Source organism: Nipponia nippon, unplaced genomic scaffold (assembly GCF_047370975.1).
Source record: "Nipponia nippon isolate SJK-2023a ecotype South Korea unplaced genomic scaffold, ASM4737097v1 scaffold_3, whole genome shotgun sequence".
In the NCBI taxonomy this organism is placed as follows: domain Eukaryota; kingdom Metazoa; phylum Chordata; class Aves; order Pelecaniformes; family Threskiornithidae; genus Nipponia; species Nipponia nippon.
Genome location: NW_028262347.1, coordinates 45,113,378 through 45,140,772, shown reverse-complemented (window position 1 = coordinate 45,140,772; position 27,395 = coordinate 45,113,378). Strand labels below are relative to the sequence as shown.

Sequence of the window (27,395 nt, the reverse complement as noted above, 5' to 3'; positions counted from 1 at the left end):
CTGGCAGAACCTTCCCATTAAACTTCATTTCTATCAGCAATTACATTTGTCAGGAGTTTGCTATGACTATAATGCAAATGAAAGGAGGCTTCTGGCACAAATTACTAGAGTCATTGTCTTCAGTGAACCTAGTGCTTCAATATTCTCTTGAATTAGGATAAAAGTGCTAACAGTGTATTCTCAAATAGTCAAAATAAAGAGGAGGTGAGAAAGTAGTAAGTAATAAACCACTATAAGGGGTGTAAGTATGTGATATGGAAGGTCCTTGAAAGTAAATGTAGTTGCATTTCAGATTTCATTGTGTCGACATCTGCTACTGCCTATCACTGAATGTCCTTACCGTACTCCTTCAATTAGCTATGCTGCTCACAGGAATGCTTTGTTTTCTTCCTACTTCTTCTACCCTTTTCCCTTGCCAAGACCTTAGTCTAATTCATTCCTAGTAAAAATTTTCCTCTCTGATGTTCCATAGGATATTTCTATACCACATGCAAAAAAAAAATACCAGTCATAGCATAATTTTATTTGACTACCTTAGGTAGCATAAGCAATGGAAGGCGAAGTGACAGTCTTCAGCAAAGGCTCATAGTCTGCATGCCCAGATGGGCAAATACATCCTTAGTCTATATTGCTAGGCTATCTGATTTAGCTAGATTAAGATTAGCATATATACACATGCCAACACAAGCATCAAATTCGTATACAAGTGTCAGTAAAATAGAAATACTAGCTCTTTCCTAGTCACGAAGATGTCACATAGTATGAATTTGTGAGGCACTAAATTTTTACTGCCATGGTGACCACATAACACCTGTAAAAGAATTTTAAGTTTGCAGTAACTGCAAATGCTTAAGCAATATGTAAGCCTGAAATTAAAAAGCTAAATTCATATTAAAACATGTCCTTATCACGACTAACAAACCCGTCACTAAAACCGTACACAATAAAATAAGGTAATATTAAGGTCAAAGTATCAGAGTAAAATCAAATCACTGAGCATTCTCCTTTTATACTCCAACCTTTCTCCTCTCTGCCTCTGAGAACCTTGTGTTCTTGGAAAAAAATAACTAATTTCTAATCACATTTTAAATTCCTTTTTTTCTCACTATGGGAAGAATAAAACTGAGCTATTCAATCTTTTTCATGGTTTAATGTATTTCAGAATCTATTAAATGAGTCTCTCAAATACACCTGCATGTCACCATCTGCACTGATGGAGAATTTTATAACTTTAGACTGCATTATTAATTCACATTTACATTCCATAAAACCAATTTTATTGATACCGATGGATTATCCATAATAATCTATGATTTCACAGTAACTCAGAAACGTAGAGGACAAAAATGTAATAAATGTGTCGGTCTTCCCTGCAGTTTCTTGCAATGTGCAACAAAAATAAAATAACAACTTCAAAGATTGCCTCAGGAGCAATGTAGTCTGGCAATGGATTAATTTCTTAATAATACCCAACATGATTAATAAGACATATGTGTAATTGGATAAAGCCTATTTGTAATTCCCAACACTAGCTCATGAAATTGCAAAAAGATATTAGCGAAGATTTGCAATAAATGAAATTTTTGTGGCTTCCATCCTTGAGCTCAACAGCAAAGATTTCAGTATAATGCACATTTTAATTAAGCAAACTAGGTTTACAAGCATGTAAAAAATTAACAGTAGGACTGTTAACTGACCGAAAAGTAGGAGCAAAATATTTTTAGAAATTGTAACGACATTGAGCAGCTGAATTATAGAGTAGTTTTTCTCATCTACATTTCGAAGATACTAAAAGAAAAAAAAATACTGAGTGGCAGTTTCCATTCAAAGGCAGTACTTCAAAGACAAAACAAAATTTAAAAAAATAGCAATCATGGTAGTACTTGAATTAATTCCATGACAGGTACACTATCTGTGCAGCTATATAATTAATATTTCTATTTATAATAAGGTACTGTATCACAGAAATCTAGATAATAAGTCCTATCATCACTGCACTGCAGTATGTTTGTATGGTTTTCATAACCTAAATTTATAATGCAAAATCAATAAAAGAATGTCATTTAATTCCTTGCTTAAATTAAACATTCTAATTTGATATAGATACATACTTCTTGTATTTTTGAATATGGAAAACACCTTTTCTTCAATAGCACATCAAATACTGAAGAGGTAATAAATGTAATTTTGAGCCTCAGAAAAATTAATTTGTTTTCTTATATGCATATTTGCATATGCACACAATTACGCCTAAAGGAGCACTTTAAAAGTTCATGTGAATGCAGAGGATATTAGTGATATTGTACATTGTAAGTACACATAATAATTCTGTAACTAATTCTACAGTATCTCTAAAATCACATGTAATCTATACTTGTATTTAAGAAACAATATTGAAACTTCCAAAGTTTTATCACTAACTTCAACAGAGCCAGGCTGTCACCCAAAAGATTCACTTGCCCTGCGTTCCCTGCAAAACTCTGAAATTATTAGTTTTCAACTGCTAAACTTACCAGAGTTTTGTTATTTTATAATTTGCTACTTTTACCATCTCTGCTAAACCATTTGCATTATTGTTCAAAGGCAAATTCATGCCTTCGGAGATCTTCCGTAGAATCAAGATTCAAGATTTCTAAATTCAAGATTTCTTTTAATTATTGGAGAAGGGAAAAGGAGTGTTACAGGGAGTGCGAGTCCCTTTTATTTCCTATTTTATTTATTTGGTTGGTTGGTTTTAAACTTATCCAGTCTTCTCTTACTTGGGGAATACCACACTAGACACTTAAATATTCTTCCCATGTTACATTTTAAATATTCTAGTCCCTGAAACAAACAATACGTTACATGGATTTTTAGCCCTGCCCAGGCAAGCTGATCCTGTATAGTGTATGCAAAGGTCAGCTTGTTAGGAAACATTTGTCGTGCATGCCTAATATACTGACAGGCACAAGCACGACATCCAATACAATGTACCCTGGGTTATTCAAAGGGCCAGATGTGTTTGTCTTGTGGTGAAGTCCATTATGCCAAGAATACTTTCCAGTCTGTGATAAACCCTCATTGCAATGCGCTCATACCGTCTCTATCTAACATGCTGCGAGCTGCTCTCTCGGAAGGGTGTGATATATTGATACAGCAGTTTGCTAAATTAAAAACTTACTCCAGAGTCAGCAAGAAACGTTTCATAAGATATTCTGTAAAACTTTGAAAGGCAGATGAAGTAAAGCAAAGTATATGTTCATGTTTTCTGCATCTGTGATTGGAGGCATCATTCTCACCATGCGACTTGCAGAAGTAATATCCTCTTTCATAAAGAAAAATTCTGTCTAGACAAGCAGGAGTGTTAAAACTACACCTGCTTTGAAAGGACAGCTTAAAACCAGAGTTTTCTAAGTTAACATCATAAACATGATACAGCAGTAGGTTTCGTTCTCACTTGATTGAGGTGCATGTAAATGTGACCTGTAAAAGCCTGTGATGCTATTTCACTATATAACATTTACGCATTATTTTATGGCTAAAATCAATGAATCGCAATAGAAATCTTTGCATTTATACTGTGCTTTCTTAATTATGCCAGTGTCCACTCTACAATTGTTCACTATCCATTAGCTGAGAAATAAGAAGTTTCCATTGCCAAGTCAAGCACCAACATTTACCGTACTGTTGTCTTCCTTCTTGTGCCAGTTGCACACCTTCTGAATAGCAGCACAGGCAGAAAGCAGCCTTCAAAGAAGTGCTGCAGCCTCTCTGTCCACACACATACATGCGCAAATGAGAGGACAGCGTGGAGCCAGAACAAGGAGATGGTACTGACAGCTCCACGAGCAGGTCCCTTCTTCCTTGAATCCAGGCAGCGATAAAAAAGTTGGAGCATCTTTCCACTTCTGCACCAGCAAAATCACGTTAGCGGACATATTATATGATCAGCATGGATCATACAATACTAGTCATGTCCTTAGTTTATAATATGATTTTATTTTGGTCCAGGTGTCCTGGCTTACTGCAAGCTTCCCTTATCACTCTATGCAAGTTATTCCAATTCCCATGACTTTGAGAGGAATTAGGCGCCTATGAGGCACCTCCAGGGAGACCTAGGAGACTTTTTACTTCTCTGATTCTGACTGATTCTTTATGTCATCTCTGGCTTGGGAGTTTGCAGGGATAACGACATCAAAGACTCTAAGACTATGAGAGCAAAATGAAGACTTTAGTATTACAACATTAAGTGATGATGTATTATGTCAATAATAATGCGACGGTCCTTGAGATGGCACTTTTGTATGTATATTTCCCAACTAAGGTTAGAAATTTGTGAGGGCATTGCTTACTTAGGACCATGAGACAACCTTAGGAAGCACAGAAAAAAAAATAAAGGAGATCAAGGTGCTCTTCTCATACATTTCTGCTAAACACAAGGAGAAGGAACGAATTTTTCCATCTACTTCTACTCTTTTCCATGTAGTAAACATTTGCCAGAATTTACTTCTGTAGGTGATAGATGTTCTCCACAAACACCAGATGTAATGGCTTAAGGAAACAAACAGATGATGGTGGTGGGTGAGAGGGGAACTGGGTTGAGGAGGAGAATAACTGGGAAAGAGCTATGGGAAAATACGGTGGGGTTTGTTTTGTTTTGTTTTCCAGGAGGTTACATGGAAACAGAGGCAGCAGCTCAGGAATCTCTGGGATTAGGCAAACTTGGAACCCAAGCAGAAAAGGACCGAAGACTAAAGAAAAAGTGAGTACCTTTTCCATGCGACTTTCATTGGCTTAAACTTGATTCAGATGTCAGGTTTGTGTTGATTTTACACAGACATGTAACGAGAAGCAAGACCATCTACTATGGCAGTTTACCACTTAGCGTGGCTTTTTACAGTGTAAAAGTTTTTAAAGCTGCATATAAAATACAGGTAAAAATATTTAGAGTCTGTCAGTTGTAGAGTAGTGTTTCATTTGTGAAAGAACATAGGTTTATGAGAAAGAGACATTTTCTGTTTCACATTGTCATTAATTCTGTGCCATTTGCCTCCCGTGCAATTCTGAAAGAATAGGCAGGCATTTAATGACTCACTGCATAGATTTTTCAGAAGGGAAAAAAAGATTTTTTGCATTATCTATTGAAAACATGATTATTTCTGTCTCTAGAAGTCAAAGGCTCCCCATAAACCCTAGCAGCTTCACTTTCTTTTTGCCTGTCAGCAAATGGCAACCTAGCTTTTTGTTTGCATAAATTATATAACAACTTAATGCTGTCTTTGGTGCACCTCCTTGTAAAACCAGTACACTGACTCATAGCAGCTGCCAGGAGCTCAGGAAAAATATTGAAATAAAGCTACAAACACAGAAGAAACCTCTTGGCAGCATCACAGTTCTAGTGTAATTAGAGGGTGTCAGAGAAAAAAAGATGGTACTTAAAAATGACTTTAAAAACTCATTCTGTAAACAAACAGGTTTCTTTTTCATCCATAACCATTAACTTTAGTGCTATTATTTGGATTCTGAAAACCTCATTTTTAAAATTTGTAGGGTTTTCAGGATTCTTTCAGTCTTTTAACGTTCCTTTACAAAGTTTCAAGAGATTTGCAATTCTAATCCAAGGATTCTAGGGATAATGTTTCAGCTTCTCTTTAAATTTGTATGTAGAATATTATTAATCACTACTTTCATATCAAGATCCTGATGAAATATAACTTCAAATGTACACATCCTTGTAATGTACAAATGTAAGTATGTGTTCCATTTAAATCAGCCTCAATTTAGCAATTAAAGATAGAGAAGCAGTCATTGTGCTAGCTGAGAGAGAAGAAACGTTTTAAATTCAATTAAGAAACTTAAAATAACATTCACAGGGATATTGCAGTTGATGAGTCTTGTCCCTGTATTTCTTATCTATAAATTTTTATCACTCATTAGTCATTTAGAAATACATGCATGTAAAGAGTATATTACTATGCTTTTTTACTAAATCTAGAAAGCATCTTTGAGACTGTCATTACCATTTGTGAAGAATATCATTGAATTTTTAGCAGCCTATTTTTTGCAGTCCCTATTTATCTTCCAGCTCTGAGGACTGAAGGTAGCACAGTATTGAAATCACTTTGAAGGGATGAATGTGTTCACTTTTTTCACTTTCTCATATGTTAGTTCCTTAAACTGGATAAAATAACATAAGACTTGACACATACTGCTGCATACATGACATGACTACTTCATATAAGAGAGTGCCTACCAAGTTTTAGGTCTGGAAATAGTAGGTGTACAGGTAGTCTGTTATTAGACTTCTGTCTAATCGCAAACAATCAGACTTTTCCATGCTTTCTGCTTTTCAAGTCTTCCCTTTTTTTCTCCTGTGTCTGTCTGTCCCTGGTTCTTTATGGATTAGACATAATCAAAATGTTCTCTGCTGGATGGAAAGGAACCTTTCCTTTGTGAATATGACTTGTCATCTAGTCTGGCCTGTATACTATTTATCCTAAGTATATGTTATATACTTATGTCCTGAAGATTTTTAATTTTTCCCTGTTCCTTTAGATTTGTCTGTCTTCATAGTTTCTCACTTTGGAATCCTTACATCTGCTTTTAAGATTCCTCTTAATTTACTATCAGAGAAAGGTTAACATATATTTCTAGTTTATATATATATATATATATATATAAAATATAGTTGTAGAGGAACTTTAATATGAGAAAAATGTAACATTTTGTGTTAGAGATAATTCAGTAGAATTTCATTTATATGATAGTCATTAGGGTGCCAAGCTATCAATAGGGTATAATAGATAGGGTATAATATAATTAACATTTCCTTGTAAAAAAATGCAGTCAGGTATTTGCATGTCTTACCTGGGAAAGTACTAAGTTGAAACAGTTCAGAAAGTCATTTAAATGAAAAGTTTGTCTCAGTAGGTCAGATTCATTTTTGCCAACCCTTAACAACACATAACCCCCTCTGGAAGCAGGGCCTTCACATACATACAGTAGCTGCAAGATTACTGATCCGGGTAGTGCAAAGGAGAATACTATGCTGTGTAACATTGATATGGTAATGTGTATGAGGTCTTTAGAAGAGCTATTGAGAGAAATCTGAGAATCATTTGCTATCTCATGATGTAGCAGTAAGATTTAAGTCCAAACTTAATTGACTGATTCCTTTTTACTGCTAAACGGGCCCTACAAACCCTACAGAGACAGTGAGACCAGCCTCTGGAACAGAGAGAGCAGAGCACTTCACCTTTTAAGGTTTTCTATGGCTAGTTTAGATTAGGACATAAAACCCCAAGAGAACCAGGCCCAACAGAAGGATAGTTAGAGGACAGGCTAAAGCAGGGAAGCACTCCTTTGTATTATGTTTCAGGTCTGGGAGAGCTTTCTTTATGCCAGCTTTGCCACTTCCTTAGGAAAAAACAAAACAAAAAAAACACCAAAAAAAAAAAACCAAAACAACCCAAAAACTAAACAGTGATCCCAGAGCCAATTCCCTTTTCTATGAAGCAGGAATAATACCACATACTGAACCTGTGTTTCTGTCTTACACATGTAAGTCAAGTGAAATGGCTTTCAGCCCTGTCAACAGCTCAGCTCAGTGAACTTCTCTTTCAGTTCAATGGTAGTTCTGGTGCAGGAAAGCAAGGATTCTCCCCTTGACATGAAACCAGATGTCTGATTTATCACTGTGATCAACACATTCACAAAGTACTCGCTAACCTCACCAGAGCTTGCAATTAGCTTTGAGTTAGTAAATTAAAATTGGGTAGAAGTTATTAAAAAAGGATGAATTCCTGTTAAAATGTTATCCATGGTATTTCTTTCAGTTGAATTAATCTCTGAAGTGAAAAATACCATAAAATGCTAAAATTCTAATTTTGCATTTTTTAATGTATTCAACTTCATCAGTAATTCAGCAAGGATGCCCCTACCCCAGGGATGAAGCAGCATGATGTTTCAAATTGTCAGCTGCTGCAGCCAGTAGGTACCAATGGTCCACCAGGTGTCCTGGCCACCTGCTCGCTGAGTAGGAAGCACGTGCATTGACCCTGCTCTGGCCTCGTGCAATTACAAACACACTGCAGCGTATTATACCATTTTAGCACAATTTACATGCATAGAATAGATTACTGAATAATACATTTCGCTCTGAAAAGTTTCATGAAAGAATATGATAATTCTGGAGACCAATTCTCTCTCTGGTGATTATGGTGTCATTAACCTAAATTTCAAAGTTTTCCTGCTTCTTGCTTAGAAGATGCTATTTACATGTAAAATTTCTTTCAGTTTCAATTGACTACTTAGGCATCATTAAAATGTAATTAACAGTTTGTCTCAATGGTATGCCAGACATTTATAAACCTCAAACAAGGGTCTCTATTCATCTAACATTTGGTTATTACAGTATATTTATTAGGAACAAGTCTTTCTCCTAAGGCATCAAAGAGAAATCAAGGAAGCTGTGTAGAAATTTTAAATTAGACCCAACATGTTCCTAAAATAATCTGAAAAGATGAATTTAAGTTGCCTGAATCATCCATAGATGTTTACCCTCAGATATTAAATATATGACAGCTCTAGTTAATATTAAAACTTTTTAAGTTCTACTATTTGTAAATTGAGTATGCAGCCCTAGAAAGCAAAAAAAAAGAATGTCAGGGGTATTTAGAACGTTTAGGGTGTTATTCCATTATTTGGTGAAAATAAGTGATTTTGGGGTATGACAAAGAATAATGCACTGCATTTTTATTATTTAAACTAACCTTTATATTGCATTTCACTTGTTCTATACAAAAGCTGTTAATATTTTGTATATAATGTCTTCTGCCTTTTGTCTGACTCTCAGAGCCTGTTTGCCTAGTGAGTAACTTCTTCAAGAAAACTCAGCATTTAGGACTAAAAGCATTAATGGCACTGATGCCCTCTATGTTGCCATTACATTCCTCTGAGTCCCCTAATGATTCAAATAATTTGCGCTCATTTAAATCATATATTTTATTCAGTCAAGATATACTTTCCAGAAGGCACCCATCACTGAAATGAGGAATGGAACTTTTCTCTTAGTACTTTTTTTCTAGTGACTAATCAGTTTCCCTGTGAAAAATGGTTAGCTAATTTACAGTTCTGAATTTTGTAGGTACTTATTCTCCGTGACTGTGTGTACACTATCCCAGCGGTTCATAAGATCATCTTTCGTGGGTGTTTTTGCACCAAATAAATATGATGGTGCACAATAACTTGGCCTTGGCATTCACTCAGGGTTGTCATGATAGCCCAAGCTGGGACCCAGGAAGTTTCAGATCAGTCCAGTTTCTATCGCAACTCATAAAGGTTCATGGAGGGTTTGGATACAGGCATAGTGTCCTCTGGGACAGCAGAAGTTGATGAGCATGTGTCCCACAAGATAATTCATACCTCAGAAAAAGAGTAGATAATGCTCTGCCTAAAATCAAATAATCTGTATCCCGCTTAAAAACACATGTCCCCACTGAACTCATCCTAGGTAGCAAATCAAGGCACTTAACAGAAGCTCTATACATGTTTTACTGTCCTTTTCACTAAAATATTGTATGATGAAATCTTCTTCAACAATGAGCTCATCCAAACTTGAAATATTATCAACAAATAGAGGCATGTTTGCTTCCCTTTTTGCTATAACTGTCCTAGTGAACATGAGTTGTATTCTCCTTGTCCACAGTTTTGCTCAGGAGTGATGTCAAATTGTTCTTACCCAAAAGCCTCACTTGGTGGCAAGTTCAGCTATCTAAAGAGTCTTGCTTTGTCTTTCAAAGTACAGTATAGCTCTGAATGCCAGTAATATATATCATTTTCAAATGTAATATTTGATTTGATCTGCAACAATATGCAATGTTGCAGCGAGTAAGTACCTGCCTGAAGAATGAAGCATGCTGAAGACAGACAAGACATATATGTCTTCTGTGTTGCATAAAAGTATGTAATGGTTGGTCATAATCACTGATATTTCACAGAATGTGTTTATTTCATCCCATGCAAGGCACCAACATAAGGCAAGGTTTGAGAGACATTTAAGTGCTATATAGTCCTAGATTGCTACACAAAGGTGGATTTGACCTTGTGCATGCTGCTAGTACAGTTTGAGATTGGCCTGTGCCATCATTTCCTCAGCAATCCCAAATACAAGTTATCTCCATGAAAAAAAAATTACATGCAGGTCAGCTGGCCTGGATCATACTGACAGGATTTCAGCCCAGAAGCTGATAAATTCCCCAGTTTATTAATATGAGTGTTGGAATAACAATCATTACTTACCGCATAGCTGATGAGATAACTGCACTGTGTCATAATGCTACCACTTCTAGTCATCTGCTGGTGTTAGAATGAGTCAAGAGCAGAGCTTTAGCTTCACTTTTGTCTTCAATTTTGTTTGATTTGACTCTGGACAAGAATCTATTAATTCCACTTTCCAAAACAAGCTTCAGATGTGAGGTTTAAATTTTCCAAGGAAAATCAAAGTAAATCATTCTTTTCTATGAACCTATTTTGGGGGGATTTACTCCGCAAATACAGGTTTTTGTTTGCCAGATATAGCCTCCTGCCTTCAAGTGGATTGCAGAAAAGCCTTGATATGCCAGGACACATGCATGTACTTATATACATGAATAAAAACTTGTAAAATCAAGACCTAAGTAATTCTCATATGTAAAATTATGATGTAAAAAGAAATTCTTAGTATTCATAGACTTATAATTAACCTTGCAGAAAGAACTGCAATGCTGTTGTCTCAGCTGACTACAGTAATGTACATCTTAAACAGCAGTAACTTCCATATGAACAGAAGAGCATGTTGTATTAATTGAGTCTTCTTCCTTTCTACCTTAAAAAAAAAGAATGATAAATGTTGATGAATTCCTTTGATAAATCTGAAAAAATACTTATAATGCTTCAGTCCTTTTCTTTTGTTGGTTTTCATTTTTATATATCCTTCAAAAAGTGGGAGATGATAGAGAGAAGTCACAAAAGTTAGGCCTCATGTTGTGGTAATCCGCATTTAAATAAAATCAGTAAAAGAAAACAGAACACTGGGAATTCCATTTTTTACAGGCAAATCTAGATCTAGATCCCTGTCAACAGGCTACTTGAAAAAAATGTATAGGTAGACCTTTTTGTGAAATAAGAGTTTGAAACACTGTAGTTATCATTTAGTTGCTTTTGAATCCACACAATCCCCCTTTAATTAGGTTTTATGTCTGCAACTGCAATTAGAATTTGACATAATGTATTTGTGACTACAAATAATCTCTGTCCTCTGCAGTATACAAATAGCTGTTTCTAATGATTTTCTTAATTGCACACATTTTGAAAAAATGAATCCAACTGGATTAATTAAGGTCATCTTCTGTGCCATCCATCTAATGTTCCTGTATACTTAATGCTTATTAAACACCATTATATCCTAAACGTACATGATTTATTTTTTTACAGTAGCTCTTAAGAATATGATGCCTTTTTTTTCCCCAATCATTTATTTACTGAATCTTTAGGAAAATTCAAGTTTTGCATTTAATTTCTTCCCTTCCTGCCTCATCTATGAGAAACTACCTGATGTTGTTAATAGCTTTCATACTGATCTTTAGTTCTACCTCCCTTTCTAGCAAACACTACTGTATGCAGTAGCTATTATTTTCTATTTTCTCATGCCAGTGGAGGAAGGAGAGGTATTCAGTGTTCTGTTATGCAGTTTAGGATCATCTGTTTTGTCCACCATGGTTTTGTCTTGGCTGGATTGGTGTGTAATCCTTGAGACATGCATAAAGATGAGTTTTCTTTTTAAACTTAATTCCTTTAGCAAACATTTTTAACGCTTACTGGAAGATCCTTTAAATTGTTACTCAGTCGAAGCTTTTGCAATGTTAAAAATGTATCTTGCTATTACATTAGATATTTGGAGCCTTTTTAGCATTACAAATGTAAGGATATATGGGTATTTATCTTGCAGAGGATTATTAAAGCTTACTCAGATTATTCTAAGGATGAAAAAATTGATACAACATTTTATTCTATATCTAACTCACATACTTTTAAAAATCTTGTCTTTTTAAAATAATATTTTCATCCTTTGCCAAATTTTTTTTATTCTTTTCCTCATAAAAGATAAGGATATTTGTATCAACAAGCTGCAAGTTTTTAATCAAACAAAAACAGAACAAAGCCCCGGTCCCTGCCTTATCTACACATATAGGCCTATCTATTGCAATTTGGGATTTCTGGATAAATATAAGCATCTACCCACAAGCATGCAGCTGGCCTTCTAAATGATGATCTCCAGCAGATGCAAATATCCTGTCAGATTAACTACAGAATTAGGGTTTAAAGGAAGAATGGATAAAACACAGCAGAGGAAAAAAATTCTACGTAACTTTTAGTTTAATATATGTCTAAGGGAAATCATTGTGTTCAGTAAAATGGTGATAAAATGGTTGCCTTATGAAAAGATGAAAGCTAGAATTTAAAGATCCATTTTTTTCTGCTGTATTTTTTTATTCTGCAGACAAGATGGTCAGGAAGTAAAGAAATGTCCCTTGATCCTCTGCTTTTATAATGGGGGAGACTGGAATGGCCTTCGGGTCCCATAAGTTATCCCCGAGCGACTTCAAACTGCCAACTCATTAAAGCTGCCAGAAAATTGCTTGCATTCCAGTTAATCCCCCTGTTTATTTCTCTCTACCTATACCCAAAGGAGTATTCAGAGGAAGATGTATGAAGTGGGAGTTCTGGTTCAACAGGCTCTGGAAGGTCCAAAATTAACAGCTTTTCCAGCAAAGGTGTTCAAGTCAGTCTTTACAGTTAGCTCAGTAGAAAATGAGCATGATGAAAATTTTGGTCCCAAAATCACAAATGCATATTCAATTCTAATGGTACTTCCATCAGATTTGGTAATTGTTTGAATAATTCTCTAGTCTTTTATTTATATGGCATGCCTTTGTTGACCTTCCTTTCCTTAATTTTCCTTTCTTCTGTGTATGAATCTGTCATTTGTTTCCATCTACTTTTCTGTATCGCACTTTCTCTCCTCTCTCCTAGCTGTTCTGCTGATTTCACACACATGAGAACAAAATTTAAGGTCTTGAAACCAGCCCCTTCCTGAACTCACTGAAATGTCTGCAACCTCTTCGTAATTAATCAGAGCACAGGCTTTTCACCCCAAAGTTTTCTACACCTATTTCTACTAAGCATTTTTATATCTCGGTAAATCATTTGTTAATAGAAATATAATTTTCTGAGATGTCTGGGTTTCATTCAGGCATATAATTTTATTTTTATGATGGCAATTAAAGGATGCTGAAGAAAGTTTATTATCAGCGATGGCATCCTGCTTTCTCCTACAGATACTGTTACCAATTATATTGGCAAGAATAGGTTACCTACAGGGCAAATCACTCCTACCAGTATTGCCTCTAATCTACTATTAGTATGACTGCTCAAATTAAAATACTGCACAGCATGAAAAACCATTATAAATGTCAGTCACCTATGTGCATGAAATCTGCACATTTAAAAAAAAAAAAAACAAAACACCACAAAACCCCCAGTCTAGGTCATTTATGATTACTCTAAGATATTTAGCTGGAATATTAGTAAAGTGCACATAGAAAAGTAAACCTTGGTTTGTAGTCCACTCAATTTTACTGTGTCTCTATGGTAATTTGCTTAAATCCACAGGTTTGGGATTTAATCCACAGGTTTTGGAGATTTTTTTTTTTGGTGTTACACAAAAATCATTATGAAATTATTCAAATCTGAGAAAAATGCTTTGATTTGAAAATCTATTCCACATTCACTGTGTTTACGGATCTTTGGCACGAATATGTATGGTAGATGGTAGATGTGCTGTGCTGAGTGGTACCTAATAAATAGCCAACATCAGTTTAATGAAAATTTCATTTTGAAAGATGCATCTGTTCTTCACAAGAACATTTAACTTCTTTAAAGCATTCAAAGATCAGTTAGAAAGATTTCCATAGTTATAATGGTGGTATTATTTTATCTATCATATGATTTTTTTTTTTTTTAAGGACTACTATATGTTCATTAACATTTATGTGCTTTTTTTCCATTCATCTCTCTCCATCTCATGAAAAGCATATCTGGGTAAGTTAAAACACCATGGCTGCTGAATATATTCGTTTTCAGCACCATGTTTATTTTCTATGTTTTATTCTTATTTCTTTTTGTTTTTCTGTGAACCTTATGTAACAAATCCACGCAGAAAACTGACCCGAATGAAAACTTTCAAAGTGTTCAAAATAACGGTAAACATTAAAAGCATACACAAATTAAGGTCAGGATTTGCTCCTGCAGAGCTTAACATGATGCATTAACTACTTGGAGATAACTGCTGTCAATATTTTTTAAATAAACACATTTTAGGAGGCCTAAAGCCCAGAATCACAAAGGCGTTTGAAAGTTTTAGTCACTGTAAAGACTGTGAGAATGAAGGCCTAAATTAACAAATTCTGTTAAGGCATAAATTCTCTTTAATTAAATCACAGAGGACTCAAACTCATAAACACTCTAGTAATCCAGAGTACAATTTATTTTTTTTTTGCTTGAGCCCTCATGCTGTGTAGTAGTACAATAATATTCCATTTGTGCATATAATTTTAATATTTTCTTTTTCACCAGTTCATTTTTTATGTTGGTTTTTTTTTTAATTGTTAACCTGATATCAAGTTTAAAATCTTCATCTCCTCTTTGATCTATTGTAGAAACATTATTTTTTCTTGAATAGTTTTTTGAACTTACGGAGAAAATTTCATCTGTTCAAAATATGTATGAGCTATAACTTTCTAAAGGTGGAAGAATAAAAACAACTCAAAGAGAACGGGGGTTATCACATTAATTTAGAATATGTGATTATGAAATGACTTTATAAAAATAGATTTGAAAACATTTATCCAACCTGGCAACTCCAGGGCTCTCAGTTGTAGTACAGTACATAAAAGATTGCAAGGTTATATATTATGCAAGTCTGTTTATTTCGCAGGTGTTGTATTTTTTTTAATAGTGCCTCTTTGCAGCTCTTATTTGTTAGGGTCTATATTAGGCATTCCTGAACATGCTTCACTTAGCTTAATGTAAGTCTTCAGAAAAAAAGAATGCTGCCCTTCAGTTTGCATACATTTAAAATGTACACCTATATAGAATAATTACAGCATTTTAAAATCTGCTTTGCTAATCTGTTTTATCTGGGATGCTGTTCAATTTAAAATTATACTTCCTTGCTTTATAGATTTAAAAATTTTTATTTATTAGTTGCATCTTGATTTCTCTATTTCAGTCATTCTTTCCTGAAAACTCCTTAAAGTTGGATAACAAACATTTTGTAAAAAATGGAAACTTAATCTTGCCCACTGTTCTCAGTCTGACTACTATCTCAAGTATCAAAAAGGAGAAAGAATGAGGACTTCAAATGATTTAAAAGCTGGGTCACTTAAGTGCCAAAGTTGAAACAAGATCTTAACAAGTTTTTAATTAGTGGAGTCTTTAAGTCAGATGGATCCTTTCAGATTAAATTAAATCAGCATTATATGGCAATATCAAGTCTGAGTCTCTCTTCTTTTTTTTTTTTTTCTGCTTCCCACTTTAAAAACATTTATAGTCTTGCAGAAAATAAATAGATAAAATGTAACTTGTTATATTTTATTAGATATTTAATATCATTATTAATTTATACAGATTCAACTACCTTATTTTGTCATACAATGACCCTAGCTACAGGATTCTAGCCTGTCTCAAATATTTAGCAAATGATAATAGAAAAAATAAAATCCAAATACAGCTTAATTCATTAGAAATCCTCTCTCCTGAATTTTGCAGTCTTTGAATGTTAGCTTTTGACAGGCAGATGTGTTTAATCTTAACTTGAAATCATAGGATTACTCAAACAAATATAACATATTTGGTCTATTGTTTCTGTCTCTTTCTCTTATAGAAACCCATCGTGTATAGTATTTTATTGTAAACTAAACATTTTAGCATCGGTGATAATAATAATCATGATAGTGTCAGTAATAATAATAATCGGAGGATCTGCTAGGTAAACACTTTTGTCTGTTATCTTTATGAGAAAATGTCTATGAGTAAAGGCCATTTCTTAGAATCTAAATTGCCCGTTAGCCAAAATTTTTAAATACATTCTGATTGTATTTTACAAACATGATTTGGCTCTTGACTTCACTGTGCCTCCTTTTCTATTTATCTCACATTTATGATTTCATTTTAAATAAAAGACATTATAATATGTGCAATATGATATCCCTGAGGACTTTTCATGTGACTCCTACTAGAACTATCAGAGTAAATGCTATTATTTGCAGAAATAGGAAGATCTGTGTTGAAACATTGTTCAAGTTTCATCAACACAATGTCTGGACTTTGTGTGCTACACAGAGTGTTTCATTATGTGTGTCAGAAATCCTAAGCTGTTATTTCTTGTTTGCTTCATGCGGGGAGCCCCGTCTTCGTGAAGAAAATTGAATGTCACTGAATGACAGACTTTAAATCAAGATCTTGTTAACTTCCCACGCAAAGTCTATTTAAAGATTACTCTTATTTTTAATAATGTTCATTGAGAGTTATGCAATGAGATAGTGAGGGCTGCTGATACAGAGCTGGAATTTTCCTGGTGCAAGGAAAGGATATAAATGAAATAGAAAATTTCAAGGATAATAACATAGTTTTACTCTTACCATTTCCACCTTCCTTGTGCTCCCGTGTGCCTCTGCTTTCCAGAGGTATTGAAGCATTCATAGTCCCCATGGTATGAGACAGTTGTGCTCTCAGCTTGGTAGGTTGATATGGGCAGTTGTACCTGGCTCTCGGAAGAATGGTGCTAACAAAAATGGCCCAGTGTAACAGTATCTTTAGGAAGTAATTTTGGGGAGGATTAAACATCAGAAGTCAGTGCTAGGGAGGCAACGCCGCTTCTCTGACACACAACTCCACAACACGACATGACATGATTTTTCTTTTCTGCCTTTGATAAAAGAGTGAAGACAGCCCACTTTATGAGGCACTTTCTCTAAAACAGACAAATACAAGCATCTCTCAAATTTTGGATAAATGCTAAACAGTTGATGTTCATGAAATTTCCTGACTTTCCAAAACCAGGCTTAGGGTAACGATATATTTTAAATAGCATATTGCAGTTACTCCCATAATGTCTCCAGGAAGAGGATTTTATTCTTGAACAGTAATAATGTTATCTTTAAAAATACAACTTTAATCTGGAATTCATTCCAGTGGTAGTAAGTGGTTTAAAGCCCTATCTGCAAAATAATAGCATTTATATTAATGCCTAATTAATGTCAGTTCTTCCTCATCAGCTTGTTTTCATATGTTGCCAAAAAACTAAACGAGCATGGAAATAATTACATTTTAATTCCCTGCCTCCTTACCAATGCAAAGTGGACACGTTATAACATGTAGTACTCTTCTGACAAAGTCTTAGGAGGAGAAAATCGCCACATTCCCCTGCAAAGCATCTTCCAAATTAGAGAAACTATATAATGCTATTCACAATCTCCAAACCTTATCTCTGTAATGAAAGGAAGAGGGAGTGACGAGCTTCAGGGTATTTGTCTCTTCTTCCTCCTGTGATCAGTTGTACATTTTTGTAAGGAAAATTGAACTGCAGTCACCAATATTTGGCTTTGGGGACCTTCTGTTTTCAGGAAGCCAGTGACTATCCCACAAGGACAGTAGTGCATTCAGGATGTTCTAAAATATTCGGATTATATTGCAAAATAGGCAGATCACTGGATTCATTTTTCTGATGATTTGCACTATTAATCAAAACAATACATGTTTTTTCCTACATAACACTTTTAACTTATTTTGAAAGAGTGGAGTTTTTTCTATAGTGCTAGTTCATACCAAAAAAAAACAAAACAGTTTTCTTTGCCAGCTAAAGAATATCTCTCAGTCAAAAAAATAGAAATTCTGTGTTTAGTTCTGGGTTAGAAAATGAAGGTTCAGGTTCTGCAGATCTGCTAGTGTGTATTAAAAAGTAGTCGAAGAATACTGCTCAAAAAGTAAAATATTAATTTAAATAAACTTTAATATTGGAGAGGTGTTTAAACGAAACGTTTGAGGGAAGGAAGTATAAGTTCTGAAGCATAAAGTTCTTTTTAAGGGAAAGAAATATTATAAAAATCCTTTTAGTATTCCACATCAATAAGTGAGGCACAGGCCTTATGATGTCTGAGTAAAGGATTTTAACGTTACACTAAAAATATTTTCAACCCAAAACACTTTCCATCTACATGCCAAGACTCTTTGGATTATGTTTATCATACTGTAGTCTTTGGCTATAGCATATATACATACAGGGCATCCCATTTCTGGCCTGGCCCCATTTTCTTCAGCCAAAATCAATAACCACAACTATATTTTCCTTTAGCTCTGTGAGCCAGACTGCCTCTGAAGTAACAGAAGCACTTTCCTACTCTGGGAGAGTGTATTTGTTTGAGAAGCACTGGAATAATGCTAAGCCTCCACACCAAGCCTCAGGCCAGTTCAGATGTTGCAAAGTCACAGAGGACTCCCTAGAAGTATGTACTTTATAATTCCAGCATAAAGGAAGTAAGTCTTTCATGGAAGTGAGAACTCGTGCCAATGCCTCTTCTGCAGGCACCTCAGTTCCTGAGGCCACACAGGTATTTAACATCAAATCAAAGGAATAGGGCAAAATTTCCTCCCCATCTCCTTGTAGACCACATGCTGCTGCCCTGCTGCTTGGAGCAGGAGCCCAATACAAGCAAGGAAGGCCAGTGGCTCTCAAAGCCATAATCTCCTTTTTTACTTACTGTGATAGCCGGCCCTGCTCTTTCAGCTGGTATGGGCTCCACTCTTCCAGCTGGTATGGGCGAAGAGAATACCCCAGACAAGGAAAAAATCTGAGATCAGGTTCCTCCCAAGGATGGTGCCTCCATGGGACTCCGGGCTGCAGAAGGGGCTGCTCTCTGGGCTTCGGCTGGCTTTGGGGAAGGAGCAAGTTGTACAGGGTGTTGCGGGGTCCATGGTCTGCCATGGGAGACCTAAACTGGCCAGGTGAGGAAGAAGCATCCCTGAAAGCTTGGCTCTCCCTAAGGACAGCCATGCCAGCTCACAGCCCTGGTGGCAGCAGGAGCCATGCAGCCCCATTGCGGCACCTGAGAGAGATACAGTACTGCTGTAGCTTCACAGGCACCCCACAGAACCAGCTCTGAGGGAAGGCTGCAACCCAAATACCTCACCCACAGGTAGCTGGGAGGTGGCTGTGTCTAGTCATGCCTTAATTCTGCTTTCCTAAGCAGCCAACTGTGTATGTCTCTATTGACCTTCGCTGCTTATCTCCCTGGGAATATAGGATTTCTGCACCTCCTCCAGCTATTGAAGGTAACATGGTGTTTGTGTACCCAGAGTGTGACTTTTTCGCATTTTACTGAGGATTTTGCTTTCATAGAAAGCAAGGATAGCTCTACACTGTCTTTGAACATCTGAGTGACAAAGGGTAAGGTATGCTGCAAAAGATGTGTGGGAGGAGAAGCTAGATAAACTTCAATAACGCTGTCAAGTATTTGTAGTGTTACATATTACTACAGCAGAAACATAGAAAGTAAAGCAGCTGTCTTTCTATTAATATTCAGAACAAGGGATTTAAACATGTATGCAAAATTGCTATTTGAGATCCATTTTCTGCTAAAGCCAAATTCTCTCAGTCTGGCCCCTCAGCAGTGCAAAAATCCCAAAAGGAGTACTCCTTACAAGTAATATCACTCCACCGCTTTTATCTGCTGTGATTTTGTAGTACATATATTTGAAAGGCTGCTAAGGCAATGAAGAATTGCCAAGGGATAACTGAACCACGAAAGCTGTAGTAATAAAGGAGGACAGAGCAAAATTGAAGCTATAATTCCAAGATTTCCTTGTTATGTGGGAATGTAAGCAAATTTTAATAGTACATTAGCATAGGCCCTGTCTAATTAGTGTTTCACTACAGCTTGTTGCTGAGAGCATTCTTTTGTGTTTCACAAGGTAGGAGGCAGCTGAAATATGTTGTTAAATAGCACAAAAAAAGACTTTTGAAGGGCTGCTTTTTCTGTGCCACTACCACAGTGGGTTCTTTATTCCTGCTCCAGGAATAAAAATGTCTGGTCAAACAATTGAACATGTGTAATATAGAGCATTCTCCTGATAGTCTAGCTGACTGGCCTATACATAACTTTACCAAATATTCAATACCACTGTATTAAAATTATATTTTAAGCTTTGAGAATGATGTTTTGCATAACACACTCATTGCAGTCCACAGAAGCTGTAGATGCTTGGATTGGTATCTGATCAACTCAATAGAAGTATATCTATGTGTATATGTATATGTATAAAATTGAGAAACCAGATCAATTCTGTAGTTATAAAAATGTATACGTCAGTAAACCATGTGGATTTCTTTTGTATATAAGCAATAATAATAAAAAAAAATAACATGGAACTATTAAAGATACAAGTAACTCTTAATTAGCCACAGATGGCTTATTTAAGATGCAGAATAGCTGTACTTCGGAGACCCTAGAATTGTGCATAGCTGCTCCAGCAGGGCTTAGTGTTTCAAACACAAAGACCTCTCATACCTGGCTGCATTACATCCGTGCTTAGCTCAGGTCTAGAAGTTGGCAATTTTGGGCCTTTCTGGGTCATTACCAGACCAGAGCTAAGCTAGTCTCAGGAGGAATCCCTCAGTTTTCTCTCTTCACCAATGTCTTCTATTATATGGCTGATCCTTTTATATAGGGTATCCCAATTCTGTATTGCTTCAGCTAAGAACAGACAGAAGACTCGGGTTTTGTGTGTTAAGTGTTTATAGGGATGTCAAAATGGACCACAAAAACAAAAAAAAAAAAAAGGAAGAGTTGGGAATAGATGAATACATTCAAAAAGGGGAAGGAGCTGTATTGTTTGTTGGTATTTTCTATGCCTTTTTTATGCCTATCATCGTGCTTCACTGTTGTTACCCTTAACAAAAAGGCATGGTTGCATCTATATTGTCCCTACACATACCTCTGCATATTTAACAATTTTTGATCTATTTCTAGACATGAACTTCTAGAAGAAGCTCGGAGAAAGGGTTTGCCTTTTGCACAATGGGATGGGCCTACAGTGGTTGCCTGGCTGGAGGTAAGTGTTGGCCATAACTTGGAAACATGAGCCATGTTTGTAGGCTGCTTCTGTGTGCTCGTCCTTCAAATTCTGAAAGAGACTGTTAAAGTCTCCTCCTCTCTCACCTGCACACTGTGCCATGAGCACTAAGCAGATTTTGACACTGCATGGTGTAAATCAGAAACTAGAGCTGAAAAAAGTAAGACAGGACTATAGGGGGATGAGGACAGGAAAAAGAATGGTTATCAAATGCACTCAAACCCCAAATTTTTGAAATCATAGAATCATGGAGTCGTTAAGGTTGGAAAAGACCCTTAAGATCGTCGAGTCCAACCTTTAACCTAACACTGTGAAGTCCACCACTAAACCATGTCCCTAAGCACCACGTCTACCTGTCTTTTAAATACTTCCAGGGATGGGGACTCAACCACTTCCTTGGGCAGCCTGTTCCAGTGCCTGACTACCCTTTCAGTGAAGAATTTTTTCCTAATATCCAACCTAAACCTCCCCGGCACAGCTTGAGGCCGTTTCCTCTTGTCCTATCACTTGTTACTTGGGAGAAGAGACAGACCCCCACCTTGCTACAACCTCCTTTCAGGTAGTTGTAGAGAGCAATAAGGTCTCCCCTCAGCCTCCTCTTCTCCAAATGACACAACCCCAGTTCCCTCAGCCGCTCCTCGTAAGACTTGTGCTCTAGACCCTTCACCAGCTTCGTTGCCCTTCTTTGGACGCTCTCCAGCACCTCAATGTCCTTCTTGTAGTGAGGGGCCCAAAACTGAACACAGTACTCGAGGTGCGGCCTCACCAGTGCCGAGTACAGGGGCACTATCACCTCCCTGGTCCTGCTGGCCACACTATTCCTGATACAAGCCAGGATGCCATTGGCCCTCTTGGCCACCTGAGCACACTGCTGGCTCATGTTCAGCCAGCTGTCAAAATCTTATAATTTCTCAATCTCTAAATATCTAGGAACTCCACAGAGTTTATGTAGGATGATGTACTAGGGAGAAAACAAAAATTAGCTATCAAATTTTATTTGAGGTTAACACAAAAAGCTACATCTTCAGAATTTTTAATAAATTTAAAGAATTTGTAACTTTCTGGTTTTTTTAAAACGTCATGGGAAAAGGCTGATTTACCTAGATATCACTCAGAACAGGAAAAAGAGGTGTTCCTCTTGACACTTTTACCTGGGATGTGCGAGATCCAGGTTGAAATCTCTCTGATTTGACAAGCAGTGCCTTCATCTCTGAAATCCGATCTGCAGAGACCTCTCATTTATTTGGAGAGCCTAAAATGAATGGATTTTGGGAGCCATCCAGAGAATCATTCAGAAAAGCTGTCCATCAGTTTTAACAAAAATCAAGGAATGTTTTAGGTGAAATATTCAAAAAATACTTACCCAGATGCTGAGGGGAGGAGGAGGCAGAAAGTAAGGATGTTCTTATACAAATACACAGTCACTTTTACATGGCAAGGCTGTATCAGTTCAGTGCAGATACAAGCTCCTTGTTGGCTGAAGGAACAGGTGTCTGTTCCTTCTCTATACCAAGCATCTCTATGTACTCCCACCTATTCTCATGTCTGCTGTGGGTATCATCCATTGATCATCAGATAGAATTTGTAGAGTTTTTCCCTTCAATTAAAAAAAGGTCCCCCTCCAAAGCTTTAACAGGAGTATGTTCAGTGAACAAATGAAGGATGACGAATGAAAGCAGCTAATGTCTACAAAATTTCTACTTCATGTTGGAATTGCTGAAGGTACCTAATGAAAAAAATTAAATGAAAACTGCAGAAAGGCAGTTCAAACATTTGCACATGACCTTGGAAAATAGGGTGATATCTTCCTTCCAAAAAAATACCTCTGCTAATATGGAACATTTGTTAATTTGGCCACCACCTGACTTTTTCATATGATTTTGAGAGTTCTGTAACCAGATTTGTATCAGTCAGAAATATTCAGTATTACGGTCAAAGCTGATTTGCTAGAAAAGTGAACATACAAAGGTCTATACATTTCTGAATACTGAGAAAAATCTGCCCTTGATGTCCTCCAGGGTGATCCAAAATTTGAAGACATTTCTGACAAGTTAAGCCCTGGTCTTTTTTTTGCTTTGATTCTTAGCTGCAAAATAGGATATGCTTCCCACTGTCTCAGAGAGGGGCTGTAAAGAGAAACTGATGTCTATGAACTTCTTGGGAAATATGATGAGAGTAGCACAGGAAAACCCATGAGGAAGTTTATGTTGCAGTATTCAGTGCAGACTGAATACTGATAATAAAAAGATATGAGGGCAGGAGTACTGAATTTATTCAGTGAGCATCCGTGCATTCAGTCAGCAGATGGACACTGTGTGCATTTCATACTCTCCTGGGGAAAATATAGTTTGCAACTGTTCGACTGAAAAACAAAAATAATATTAAAGGAGACAAAGGCCCAAATTAGAGAAGTATATGTAATCACAATTGTGGCATTTCTAAACTTTTCAGGGCTTAACTTTTCAGCCTTAGCATTTATTCTGGTCATTTTTTTGTAGCACAGACATAGTTGAGATATATTTTAAGAACTGTGGGTTTTCTTAACTAATTCTGGAAAAGTATATCAATCTTGATATCTGGGTTCTCTGCCTAGAACCATTACTGTGTGCTCTTTTTAGAGACTCTTTTCATCTAACTGCATTTTCTGGTAGAGACAGCTGTTTGATAAAGAACTAATTTACCTAATTTGTTAAAGAACTAATTTACCTAATGAGCAGCAAACATTTGAATCTATTTCTGCAGGGTGAATAACTCCCAGTATTTATGCTTTCCTGCTTTTCAAGTGCATGTATGAAAAAAATTGATGTAAAATTAAATGAGAATATTAATTACATTTTAAAGCTATGCATAGTTTCCTCATGGCCCTTTGTTTAAGTGCAGCTGGGTGTAATCTACGTAATTTTTTTTTTCCATTTTTTGATTTTCATGAAACTTTATATTTCATTACAGTTAGTTGGAATTAGATCATATTTGTAAGGTTTGGACTAGCGTTGGATGGGGGCCAGTGGTTCATCCCATCAGTGGGAAGGGCTTTTTCAAACATGATGCAGTTGTTCCTCAAGCCCTGTGATACATCAGGAGTCAGTACAGAAAAGCCTGTCTGAGCTCTTTCAGAGTCTGACATTCAAGTCTGTTTTCTCTGTGACATAAAAGTGATCTAACAGCTGTCTTTTCAGTAAGTGTGTCCCAGATGAGGTATAGACTTGTTAATAACCACACAGTACTTCCTTGTACTGGGAGAAGTTAAATAAAAATTCAACTTTAATTTGTCTCTGCTTTTCAGATTTGCTGGTGAATTTACTGATAGAATATTTTTAATAGTTTCTTTAACCTTGTTCCCTCTTTTAGTAAGCCATTATTAAGAGAAAAAATTAAAATCATTAAATCAGCTAATTCTGATGGCCTATTTGAGATGCACAGAGAGACAGAGCTCTTGATGACTTCACTTACAGTCACAGATGCTGTATCCTACTGAAATTCACAGACAGTCCTTAATTGCCATCTACCCAGAATTAATTAAAAAAATCTGAAAATGTGGAATATAGTGGCTACTGTCACATAGTATCACTGCATTGTATGCTGATGGATAGGTTTCTATTTGAGAAACAGTAGAATAGAATAAGATGCTACTACAAGCCATTAGGAACTAATCGGTATGTTTGAAAAGTGCTGTTGACAATTTATATTTGAAGGAATATTATATAGCAGTACAGTGAAGTACAAAAGATCTATACTTAACAAAATTAGGTAGCTGTATAAATGTGTATATAAATTTTATGTATACAGAAGCATGTACACTCAGATACATTGAAGGTTAAGTAGTGAAGGGTGATTTATGCACTTTGACACTCAGTGTCACAAGATCTAGAATATTAGCTGTTTTGCTGCCCAGTGGAAATCTTTTGTTATACATTATGCTTCTTCAACCTAGTGGGGAGAGCTATGTACTAAAAAATGCAATTCACAGCACCAACCCATGTGCAATAGTGATCTGGAAAAGGGTGAGGAGAGAGGGCAGGGAAGGGCTACTCTCCAGAGAGGAGTATCTTCTCTCAGGTTGCACAGAGCCTAGCAGTCTCCTGGCGTTAAGCACCTAAGCGAGGCATGTCTTAGTTTTCCATTGTGTTATCCCCAAAATCTCAGTGATTATGGCATTCACTGCTTATGTTCTTCTTACACTTTTCTCTATAGCGTAATGTATTTCACACTGTGACAAAAACTTCCCATATGTATGTATCCCTGCTATGGAATTGTCTCCTTTGGGAGCGAAGATCTGTAGACACCAACAATCATATTGATGAGGCAGCACAAAATGAGAAAGCTGAGAAAACCTAGAAGAATTCATACTCAGTAGGTCCCAGGAAAGACTGCTAGAAGTGGAGAGTACCTCTTACAAGAAAAGAGTAAAAGTGGTGAAGCAAGGGGCTGTTGCTGACCTAAGCTAGTAAGACTAACATAAGGAGAGGAAAAGCATGAAGCAGTGAGTACATATCTTCTAAATCCACAGGTGATGTAGCTGTGCTTACATTTTGCTGCAACTCCTAACCTGTATTTCTAGCTGGGATATGACACCATACCAGACTGTTCCCAAATTTACAGCAAGCTCAGTCCTCACCAGGTTGGTTATCTGCACTGTGCTTGGTTTATTCCTACCAAGAAAATAAAAGCTGAGAAGTGTGAGATTTTGCCCCATGAGTACACTGTGGGAACTAAGATGGAAAGAGAGAGAAAGCCATTTTAGTGCAAAAGTGAAAAAATTACTTGATCAATTCCTCTTAGATTGTTTTCCGTATATGATAAGACTATCAAATGGGCAGTAACACTGACTTGTGCCACTACTTGCTCATTAAAGGCCTGGGAAAGGAGTAGCCCAGGTGATAGAGGACATGGCTCTAAAAATAATTCAAAGCATCCCTTGCTTTAAAGTTCTGGTTACAATAAAAGCAACGAAAAGAGTTCACATGAAGCCATGGCAATTTCAAAGGTTCTAAAACAATTTTGTTTTGTTAAAGACTATGACAGTCATACTCATTTGTGTGTATTACCATGCTTATTCAGATTGATAGGTCCCTTGATGATTAATTTCATTTGAGAAATGAAGCAGTGTTTTGGACGAATGTGTCCTTTCTCTCAACAGCTCTGGCTAGGCATGCCAGCCTGGTATGTTGCTGCCTGCCGTGCCAACGTGAAGAGCGGAGCTATTATGTCTGCTTTGTCCGATACTGAGATTCAAAGAGAAATTGGAATCAGCAATCCTCTTCATCGCTTAAAGCTCCGATTAGCAATCCAGGAGATGGTATCACTGACAAGTCCATCAGCACCTCCAACATCCAGAACAGTGAGTCCTGTTCAGCTAACTTTTTCTTCCCCACTTCACCCTGCAGGGGTCTGCAGAAAGACTTTTGTAGTACAAGAGTGGCTTTTTGGTGACACACACTTCACAATCAGTGGGAACTGTCCTAGAGAGACTCAGAAGGACCTGTTCATCACTCACTTGATTGTTGATTGCTGATATTTTTCCTTTAGTAGATATTCTTATTTTTTCTAAGTCATACTTTTGATTAACCTTGATGTTATCTAAATGATCAGTATTGAGCATCTTATTTGTAATTGTGCCTGTATTTTTGTCTCTTCCTTCAAGTCATCTCTCCCAACCAAATCAGTTTGCGTTTTGTTTTTTTTCTGTGGGTTTTTTTTTTTTTGGAGGAGGGGCGGCACAGGCAAGGCAGGAGAGGAGAGAGGTTATGTAGGAACACAGCTCTTTTGAATCTTGTTCCCATTCCCCTTTTTTGCATCCTTTCAAATGTTATCTAATCTGAGTCAGCTGGCTTTAGATTCTTCATGCTTTTAAGAGAAGCAGTGATTGGAGGTGTGAAGGGAGAGTCCAGAAGGGAGAAGCGGAATGTGTGCGTTCCGTGAGGAAGGGAGAGAGTGGCAGCAGATGAGAAGGAAGCAAGTAAAGAAGAAACACAGAGATACAGGTCTGAAAGGAAAGGGGAATATATCAAAAAGAGCAAGAAAGTACATTAGGGGAGAGTAACAATGTATATGCTGTAGATAAAAAGCACCTTTTAGTGGAAAATGAAGAAAAACAGGACAAACTGAGGAGGAGAACAAGAAAGAAGATAACAAAAGGGGAGTTTCATGCTGAGAGGCTGATGGCAATGGCTATGAAAGAGGCAATAGAG

The 27,395-nt window shown here is 36.5% G+C and overlaps 1 protein-coding gene across 9 annotated transcripts in view; it reads left to right on the top strand.

Annotated features, from left to right (window-relative positions):
• PPFIA2 (PPFI scaffold protein A2) overlaps positions 1-27,395 on the top strand; it is a 352,807-nt gene that overhangs the window by 309,856 nt on the left and 15,556 nt on the right. For all 9 annotated transcript variants that reach the window (XM_087765246.1, XM_087765245.1, XM_087765241.1 and 6 more), the window contains 3 exons: positions 4,648-4,741; positions 21,105-21,186; positions 26,345-26,545. In XM_087765246.1, the coding sequence (XP_087621372.1) occupies positions 4,648-4,741; positions 21,105-21,186; positions 26,345-26,545 (377 nt within the window). The remainder of the gene's footprint in view (positions 1-4,647; positions 4,742-21,104; positions 21,187-26,344; positions 26,546-27,395) is intronic.